Here is an 11346-nt window from a genome sequence, read left to right on the forward strand (position 1 = left end):
TTCTACTACGCTAGAATCTGACGGACTAAACTCATCTCCAAAGAGAAAAACAAACATAATAAATTAATTTCGTTTAGGTAATAGCACATTGGTAAGACGTTTCATGTGTCTAAATAGAAATAATTCCATATTCGAAGTCGACTGAATTTCTAAATTTATGATGAATTTATTCTACTACGTTAGAATCTGACGAACTGAACATTGCTTGACACCTGCGAAGCCCTGGTGAAGTAGAAGGGCGGGTTCTCAAGTACTCCACACGATGTATGAGGAATGTAAAAATAACTTCAACCGGTCCAATAATCTCTCTTATGCTCAACCATCCAAAGGCAACTCAGCTTGCACGAAGACAAGGTCGCCAATTTAAATAAAGGGATTTTCCACTCCCACAGAAACCCGAGAAGAGCTTTTAAGAACACGAAACTTCAGCGTTTACCTCTTTAGTAATACTATGGTCTTTGTTTTACAGTATAAAAGGTAGTTTCCTGGCTCACTTTGAAATATAGTTTCCTAACTCATTTTGAGAGGTAGTTTCCTAGCTCACTTTGAAAGGTAGTTTCCAAGCTCACTAGGAAAGGTAGTTTCCGAGCTCACTTTGAAAGGCAGTTTCCTATCTTACTTTGAAAGGTAGTTTCCGAGCTCACTTTGAAAGGCAGTTTCCTATCTTACTTTGAAAGGTAGTTTCCTAGCTCACTTAGAAAATTTCGCAACCATTTTCATATCATCATCACAAAAGGAATCTCCTTCAAACGGATCCCGATCTCCTACTCTCCCTTTACGTCCTGCTATCCTCCTTCCCAGCCGTGTCCTTCGCGAGGAGGAGATACAGCTAGGATCAGGCCCTGCTGTGCGTTCACATGACCTAAAGGTGAAGCGCTGACGCAAATCAGCAATGCAAGAGAGGACCGATTTGAAATATATGTTCACACGAAAAACTTCGGAATAACACCACCGGTGACATATATCTCAGTCTTCAGCTGGTTTATTTTTCAAGAATACAAAACAAACAATGAGTTACTTGCTGTTAAAAAATCAAGCGCGTTCACGCGCACTCATACTCGCCTAGCAAAATCGTGACATATTCCCCAACAATAAGATATAAAACACCTGGGACCTTAGACTTGCAGGGAACTTCTTGCAGAAAGTAAATTTAGAATTCCTTCACATTTTTCAAGGTAAAAAAGGGTAAAAGCCAAATAACAGCAACTAAGTAAAATAAAATGCGACAAAACCATTTTATACAAACTAACAATAAAACCAAAATTAAATTTGCTCATTTTCTATGGATAAATAAAGTTTTACCTCAAATTAAACAAACATTTATTTCCATATGGTGATTGTGTGTGCAGACTAACTGCGTGATCAATCTTGAACTTGAACTCATTGCCAAAAAAAAAAAAAAAAAAAAAATCTTACATTTAAATTCTCCTGAAGTAAGCAGGCTTCAATGCATGCAAAAGGATTAAGTTGAAGGAGGGGGATAGGAAGGATGCGAAAGAGCGGGTGGCAGTAGGACCTGACGGGGGGGCTCAGGTAGAGCATAGGGGAAGTTTGCTCACCAAGAGAAGGCTATAAAAGGGCCTGGCACCCACCACGGGCGCTTCAGTTAGCCGACGGTGCGCGCCGCGATAACAGATCCACGCTTTCTTGGACTATTTCCGTTTCCCCTACATACTCTAAAAAAACAACAACAAAGGAAGAACTATGGCAAAGCACTGTACAGGGGTTCGGTTGTGGGTATTACTTCCCCTACTAGGATCGTTCCTAAGCACTGGCGTGCCCAGTGCCCAGGCTTTCACCCCGAAGTCAGTGGATGGGAAGTTGGTAGTGCCAGATACGACAAGGATTGATAATTCGGTTCTGAAGGCATCGGAGGCAGACACTTTTCTCTCCCTCTGGTTCATCTACTTGCTCGACGAACCCGTCCATGTTTCAAGTAAGTCTTCGCTGTTAAAGGATATTATCTTTTAGTTAAAAAAAATACCTATGCAAATGGTGACTGGTTATCGAGTTCAATCTTAGTCTCCCGAACACTTTTATTAAGTCCATTTTCAATATCCTTTGGTTTCTTGCTGTCAATATTTAAAATTGGTTATATAAGTATAGGGATTAGAAATTGAATAGATATTCTATCTAATAATTAATATGACAGTTTTCAAAACAGTGTTGGCAGACGTATAATTCCAATTTAGAAATAATCATAATTATAATTTAAAAATCAGTAAAAGCTTACCAAAGAAAAACATTAGTTCATCTAAAAGTTTTATAAGTAAAATAACAATAATATTATTAATAATAATAATAATAATAATAATAATTACTTTGGGCCAGTTGTGATATACGAGGTAAACTTCTAATACGAATGAATATTCAAGGTTCAAGTTAAAATTTCTCCAAGTTTCATGACTGTCTACGGGCCTTGCAGTTGTAAAAAAAAAAAATTGATTCCGAAAACGTCCCAATGAAAAAGAAATCGAATAAAGGACTGTTTAATAAAAGTGAATCTTCTTGAATCTAATAATTTTCAAAATAATAATCATCTAAAAGAAATCTGCTCAACGATGATTGGAACAGGATTATCCCTAAATAACAATAATCATATTTTGATGATAAGGTTTATACTATTACTACTACTACTACTACTACTACTACTACTACTACTACTACTACTAAATTAATAATTATATTGACAATAATAAAAACCATACTATAATGACTTATAACTATCCAGAACAATACTATGGCATGAAAACTATTAAAAGACACTTGACCACCTTGCAAAAGAGAGGGAAGGTTAAAACAGGGAGGCAAGGAGGCAATTAGGGAGGGAGGGAGGTACCGGAGGAGGAACCCGAACGTTGCTAGTCGAGGTCAGTCGTCGAATCAGGTCAAGAGTACTGAGGGAGAGAGGAATATACAAAAGAGGGAGGGAAGCTGAGGAGCGGCAAGGATTACTCCTTCTCATGGAAACGCGTTTTCTTTGGGGATCCTTTTTATTTCCTGTGATTTATATATTCGGTTTTTTTTTTCCAATACTTAAGGAAATCGATTTGGTGTGTGCACCGTGACGTTTTACATGGCAAATATTACAAAACCTTCCTTAAATATAAAAAAAAAAAATACTTGTACTTATAAGAAAATACTCTAAGATCTATATTTAGTTCTAAGGTATAAGACAATATTTCAGACTTTTTTATAAAAAGATACATGCGATTCTTTGAAAATTTCTATAACAAGTTGCAGGATATATAATTACGAGCAATGAAGGCAATATACTAGACATGGTTACCCTTGGGGTCAGTTCACCAAAGAATAAATGGGACGCAGAAAACGATGCCGGATGAAGAGAAGCATTAAAGATGGAAATTATAATTTCATAAAAGTTCACTCTATAATATTAATATCTCAGGAACCAATTTACTATCCATTATGTTTTCCATAGTAATATTTGTGTGGGGATTTTTGTTCATTGGGCTGAAGGCTTAATGTTCTGTTTAAATTTTTAGAAGACAGCACTGCAATGCAGGTTACATCCAAATATGATCTAAATCAAACTTACTCATTGATTAGCCAAAATTCTGAGTGACTGAGCGCACGTTATCATGTCTACACCAATAGAGGATAACCACTGAACCTAAACTAGAACATATATCGAGAAATGAGATTCTATTACGATGAGCAAAAGAAAATAAGTTCCATGAAAGTTACCCATTTATAAAACTAGGTTGACTCATCTCCAGAAATCCGAGGAAAGGGACATTAAAACCCATACAGTTTTAAGAGCGACAATTAGCATGACCATAAATGGACACTAAAGAAAGGGATGAAACTGTAGCCACAAAGCGCAAACGCAGTCAAAGGGACACACACACACAGTCTACATTACGACAGCCTTACACATGCTCTCTGTAAGTAAACACCTCTTATCAGGAGACTTTAATGAGTAAAGTGATTGACACTGTAGACACCTGGAGAGAAGGTCAAGAAATCTGAAGCAGAGAAAAGTGAAAACACTGGAATCATAGGGCGGGGATGGTTAACCTTCCTTTAGATCTATTTTGAATATTATGAGGCCTTTTACTGTTTTTATTACAGTGGGCTGCGTGGGGCTGAAAAGGTTAAGGAGGGACCGGTGGACAAGCGATTTTCTCCTTCGTCCTAATACATTGCTTAATGTCTTCATCGATATTTCATCGACATTTCCGGTGTTCAATGCAGTATCTGAGAGCGAGTCTCTTATAACTTGTCACTTTTAATCTATAAATTTCACGGTTTGCTTTTGTAGAATGGCATACATTTAGAAATTACAGGCCTGAATAAGCTTAATGTGTTCAATGATACCTTATCCATTCTATCGGTGTTCAATATTCCATCTGAGAATGAGTCTCTTATGACTTGTCACTTTTAAGAAATGGCATACAACGTTTTGAAATTACAGGCATGAATAAACATCAATAACGTGTTTCATAAAGTTTTACAAGTTTTTAATCAGGCCATGAAATATGAAATACAATTAAAACTTGGACCTTTATGAAAAGACTACGTTAAGTATACTAAATTCTAAACTTAATGCACAATTATGGTATAAGAAGCGAAACTAGGAAATACCGCAGAAAACGACGTTTATTTCTGAACTAAAACAGTCGTATTTTCAGTAATACACATAATAATAATAATAATAATAAATTATTATTATTATTACTTGCTAAGCTACAACCCTAGTCGGAAAAGCAGGATGCTATAAGCCCAGGGGCTCCAACAAGGAAAATAGCCTAGTGAGGAGACGAAACAAGGAAATAAGAGAATTAATTAACAATTAAAATAAAATATTTAAGAAGAGTAACAACAATTAAAATAAATATTTCATATGTAAACTACAAAACTTTAACGAAATAAGAAGAGAAATAAGATAGAATAGTGTGCACGAGTGTGCCCTCAAGCAAGAAACTAGATAAATACTTGTCGTTATATTTATTTCTGTTAAAAATATAATTATTCTATAGGCAAAAAACATTAATAAAGTGAAAAAACACAACATTAAAGAACAAAAGTCTCTTGAAGTTCCTGCGTCGCCACAAATCCGAATCAGAAAAGCTGCGTAGATCCTAAAGGATCCTTTAAAGTGTCATGAATTATTTCCTAAAGTCGGTTGCTTAACTCATCATGGCATTTCCTACAACTGCTTTCTTCGTTGGATTAAATTCGTTTATTTGCTTATTCTGTCCTATTATTATTCATTGGTTTCTCTTTTTCTTTTTTTTACAAATTCGAGAATTCTTTTCCTTGGATATTTATTTGGTAAGGTGATTATCCCTTTGATTTAGAGAATACAATGTACAGAGATATACATACATGCATAAAATCATATATATTTATATATATATATATACATGTGTATATATATATGTATACATAAGTATATATATACTATATATATATACATATATATATATATATATATATATATATATATATATATATATGCACATATATGAACCGTATATATATATATATATATATATATATATATATATATATATATATATATATATATATATATATATATGTGTGTGCATAATGTGTATATATTTGCGTATATGACTACGTCTTTATACTTTTTGTATAAACAAAACACGTGAACACACATGCATACCCATTATGAATGATTTGGGAAAATTTATAATTTTCTTTTTAATTTTTGATTTGTTCACATCCCACAAAAACGGCCCTGATTAAATACCACACCGAATGTTCAAGGCAGCTGGTTACCTGAAACCCCTTTCTACTTATTTAGCAGTTTGACAATAAGGAACTCGAGTTTTCCGGGTCATATAATTGAGCATCTCAAGCGTAGCTGATTTCCCCCACACTTATGCTCCCACGGCTCGATGGACGAAGAGTGCGTAAATGTATATATAACATCACGGCCTGTTGAAAGTTAGAAGAAATCATTTAACTTCTGGTTATTAATGTGTCCTGTGTAGGTGATTCCAAAGGACTTTTGAAGCGTAGCAGTGGAAAGAAAATAAGAATCTCTCTCTCTCTCTCTCTCTCTCTCTCTCTCTCTCTCTCTCTCTCTCTCTCTCTCTCTCTCTCTCTATGTATAAATAAATAAATATATATATATATATATATATCTACTTATAATACACACATATATATATAAATATATATATATATATATATATATATATATATATATATATATATATCTACAGCTATTTATCTATCTATATACATATGTATGTATGTATATATATATATATATATATATATATATATATACATATATATACATACATATATATATATATATATATATATATATATATACATGCATATATATATACATACATACATACATATATATATATATATATATATATATATATATATATATATATATATATATATATATATATAAACATACACATAAGAAATCATGCAGTGCCACCTATTGATTTTCAATGCCAGTTCAATCTAGTTTCCAAAAAATCCCAACCCGTCATATCCGCTAGTGCGGTTGACAACCAAAAAATGGTCTCCAGAGCATTCATCCGTGGATGACTGGGTATAGCGTTTACAAAAACAGGGCCAAAAAAGGGACGTCTGGGAATGGCTGTAGATATTTTAGGTGGGGCCTTTCGGGAAGGTGACATATTATGTTGAAATATGGAAGGACATTTATGATGCAGATGAAAACAAAATGTGAAATTAACATATGAAGGGAGGACATGTCTGAGGCCTCTGTCCATGTCTGAGGCCTTTGTCCTGCAGTGGAATAGAAACGGCTGCTTTTGTTGTTGGGGATTGGAATGTGATACGAACAGAAATTAGGGTTTCGCATAATTGAAGTAAGGGGAAAGTCATAATTGGTTAAGATCGCATCAGTGCATAAGAAAAGACAAACTTAGTTTTTCTACGGCTAAGTAACTTGATAAGGGCTGTTTGTATTGAACCAATGGTACATTAATTTTTACAAATATAGAAAAAACAATAGTGTTGATTTACGCATGACTTCAGTGTGGAAACGAATGACAGGGGAGTGAACATAGTCGTCGAATCGCTTCAAGAAACATAAAAGCAACTAAGAATAACATGGATTCGACTAAATAAATAATTTAACTACCACAGTTGAATAGAAAAAGTTGCCATTTAAAGAACAAGAGACCAAATAGGAGATTGAAAAAAAATACCCAGAAATGACCTCTGAATGACACTGAGAAAAGTTGTTAATTTCATTTTTCTCGAGTCTAAAAAGAACGTTACAAACTAGACGTTTCGAATTAAGGAAAGCAAGACAATTTAGCAAAATTTCTTCTAAATTATATAAATATAAAGAAATTTCAATGGTAGTAAGAAGCCATAATGTTTAAGTTCATCAATCAAACCTCCAAAGATAAGTCAATTTGACACTGTTTTAGTCTTACAAAAGGTTCAAAATGGAATGTCGCAAATACTTTTCAAGTTCAGAGGGTTCAGAAATCCTTTGCCTGAGTAAGTGGTTTCACGTTATATTTGGTGGACGCCATGGTGGCATGACACTGGCATACCTCTTTTATAACATCATTAGACACTTCCTGGTTCTCTCTCTCTCTCTCTCTCTCTCTCTCTCTCTCTCTCTCTCTCTCTCTCTCTCTCTCTCTCTCATTCCTGGTCAATGGCTAGGGTTACCCAGTTGAACTCCACAGTCAGTCGCCACAGCCCAATAAATTGTTCTTGTTATGTCCGTCCGTCTGTATTCGCTTCCCTCCGCTATCCTAAGCTTTTGTTCTTCTTTACCGTTAGTTATCAAATTTTCTTTGAATTCCTTCATTTACTTATCGTTCCCCTGCAATGACAATATCTTATCTTGATCTCATTATATAATTCCCCCCGTTATTTAGCCCCAAAACACAAGGTCACCAAGGGTGGACCATCCACGATTATAATAAACAAGTTACCAATGAGGAGAAAAACCTGAGCTTGTATAATTAACAAAAGGAAGTGTATTATTCAGTAATTACTCCCTTTTCTAGCAATCAAACTTCATAGGCGCGATATAACCTTCCAAAGGGAAACAACTATATCAAAAAAAAAAAAAAAAAAAAAAAAAAAAAAAAAAAAAAAAAAAAAAAAAAAAAAAAAAAACCTACCTACCATTTCGCAACCTTATCAGATAGACGTATTCATATTGTTTTATGCACTGTCAGCATCCTATTAGTTTTTTTTCATTTTTAGTCCAGATTTATATAGGCTAATTCCTTGCGATTATTATTATCAACAGCCCGGAATTTAACTGAACACGCATGAAAGAATATGCATATACAGTATATACATATACAGTATACACACACACACACACACATATATATATATATATATATATATATATATATATATAAATTCATAAAAACGTAAGAAAATGTTGATCAAATTATTCATTTTTGGAGTAGAAATTAGCATGACTTTCATAATCATTATTATAATAATTCTTATAATTATTACGATTATTGTCATTATTATCAAAGAATTCAAATATTTATGAAACGAGTCTAAACCAAGGATAAAATAAAATGTAAGAAAAAAAAATCATTAAACTATGTAGAAACTAAAAAAAAATATAATGAAAAATAAGAAAAAAAATTTCTTAAACAAGTAGACTCAAACCTGAGACTGTGACAGGACATGGTTCAGATGCTCCTGCATAACCCCAGGTTTGAGAACAATGGTTACAAACATCAAACCCCCCCCCCCCCCCCCCGGGTACAAGCTATTAAATGGGTCACTTGAGATAACCCAACTAGAACAAATGGTGGGACATAATAAATAAAATCCTTTAGAAGTATATGGGAAACAAAAATTTATGTGGTTATAGAGGTTAAACCGAACACTACAAGACTTCAAACACAAGATGTTTTAAACATCAAATATCAAAACCTCAGTTTTAAGATACTGATCAAAATCCCACTATGTTAGGGTTCAAGTAAAATCGTAAGAAAAGTCAGTTGAGTATAATGGATAAGAGAATTTCTGACTAGTTTAACTGTAGGGTAGAAACTTGGGTGAATGTTTTAAGATATCTGAACATTTAAAATAGCATATAAACTGTGAGACAACTATGAGAGCTATTATTTAAGGAAAATCAAATGTTAAACTAGAATTGTAGCTATGATAGAAGCAAACAAGATGGAGACATTTTCTATGGTTTTTGTAAATTTCATGAAAAGGAAATTAAACCATAATCTTGACGAGTGAAAAAATGAATTTTGGCATAAATAATACAAAAGCTAAAAGCTTTATACTTAAGATATGAATAAATTTAGTTTCACATAAAAATCGTGATATATTTTACACATAAAAATATATTCTATGAACTTATCCTTTTTTATGGAAATCACTGAATAGCATTTATCGAATATCAAAATAATTCACGAAAACATCAAGGCATAGAATTTGACCCAAGCCCAAGTCCTCACTAAGCTATGGCAATAAAACTCGCTTATCTATTTTCGTTACAAGTCATTCAAATTCCTCTCGCACATTCATGATATTCATGATGTGTCCCAATCTTTACTGTCATGTCTTTTAGCATCTGAATAAGAATTTAGCCATCAATAATATATCTCCCAGGTGCCTCTGTAAGTCATGGTGAATACTTAATATCCCTATGATATTTACTAACACACCACATTAAAAAGTCTGCCCGCTGGGTACTCCTCTTAAGATATGGGCTTTATTTCTATATTAATTGCCAGGACATCAACCAAATGTCACGCCACTGACTTGAAATTGTCAAGGAGTTAAGGCCAGAAAGTCACCTCTGCAATGTACAGTGGGTGGTAAGTTTGGTGTCTTCCGCTGCCTCATCATTATCAGAATTTTATATGAGATCGGGATTTGTGCAAATCTATCTACCTACCTACCTATCTATCTATCACAGCTCTATCTCGTCTGTCTATTGGAATGACATATTAATGAAAGTACATTTTATGTATGACAAAACTGAGAACATAGTTACATATATAAAATCATATTCATACTCGATCAAAATCTAGAGAGAGAGAGAGAGAGAGAGAGAGAGAGAGAGAGAGAGAGAGAGAGAGAGAGAGAGAATTCCAAGGTTCCTGAAGTAACTCGTAAAGATCAAGAACGTGTGATTGTAAGATAAAAATCACAAATTAACGAAGACCATTTCTCTCTGAGCTAAACCTTCAGCTTTTCATTTAAACAAACAGATTAATGAAAAAGTAGCCAACAAAACCACTTTTTTTCTCCTCTCCTTTAAGTAGCAAACGTTTTAGCAAATGGAACTCTTGAGTAGAGAAATCACTTTCGAAAGTAATGATCCATTTCTCGCAGTTGATAACTCAGCGTTGCATACTAATCTTAGACAATTATTCTATATCGATTTTCATTGAAGAGAGGCAAGTGGTAAGGATATAATCACACATTAAAAACCTATTGAATTTGAATATCGTAGTTCAAAGAGGTCTAGTCTCTACCCTATATTTTTCCAAGATGTATTCTTTCATCACAATTATTTCTTAAAGAAAACTAAAGGGAACACATGAATATATAACGAACACAGTTTACAAACAGCCAATTATCTTCATGTACAGACAAATAAAATAGAATTACCTGAATAAACAAAGTTAGATAATATCTTGGAGACTACTAACTTTAAATTCGTAAAGCCCCATTCAGTAATGCTCACAATCATTGACATATAACAAAAGTAAGAAAACAAGGAAATTACGTAGTCATGAATACACAAATTAACCAGGAACAGGAAAACCAGGTCTATTACAAAGATCAATAGAGAGACGAAGGGGACAAGGTGCTAGAAGGGAGACAATGCACCACTCAGAAGAAGGTTGGTCAATTCTATCAGCGCAAAAAGGTCACGGTGCTCTATGACTAAGGGATGTTCTTGAGGGTCTTCATCAGTGGGTAAAAAGGCTGAAGTGCAACTCTAGTGGCCTTTCTTCCTTCTCATTCTGACTTCTAGCAATGGCTGCCTTTCATTACATTTCTCTCAAAGCCTCGGCTGGATGAAGTGGCACCTTCACAATGGGGGCGTTTGATTTGACCTTCTCCGTGACGTTCATTGTTGATTTGTCTATTTGGGGGTTTATGGTTCGTGTTTGTTTGATTTCAGTGTTCTTATGCAGTCACCTTGTCTCTGTCATCCGAGAGTTTGAATTCCTTCGCAAACGGAATTGGAATTTATTGAGAGACATATTTTTAAAAACTAACTTAAATGCTCCGATTTCACACTGAATTTTATTTATGCTAATACTTTCTGCCATTCCATGTGAATGCTGTTTCCGTTCATCTGAAGAATTTAGATATTCTTACTGAATG

The 11346-nt window shown here is 34.0% G+C and overlaps 1 protein-coding gene across 2 annotated transcripts in view; it reads left to right on the plus strand.

The window, feature by feature from the left end:
• The first annotated feature begins 1590 nt into the window (after window positions 1-1590).
• The window catches only part of LOC137623060 (uncharacterized), a 225080-nt gene continuing 215324 nt past the window's right edge, over window positions 1591-11346 (plus strand). For both annotated transcript variants that reach the window (XM_068353699.1, XM_068353700.1), the window contains exon 1: window positions 1591-1936. In XM_068353699.1, the coding sequence (XP_068209800.1) occupies window positions 1705-1936 (232 nt within the window). In that variant the 5' untranslated portion in view covers window positions 1591-1704. The remainder of the gene's footprint in view (window positions 1937-11346) is intronic.

This window comes from Palaemon carinicauda, chromosome 30, assembly GCF_036898095.1.
Source record: "Palaemon carinicauda isolate YSFRI2023 chromosome 30, ASM3689809v2, whole genome shotgun sequence".
Classification (NCBI taxonomy): Eukaryota; Metazoa; Arthropoda; class Malacostraca; order Decapoda; family Palaemonidae; genus Palaemon; species Palaemon carinicauda.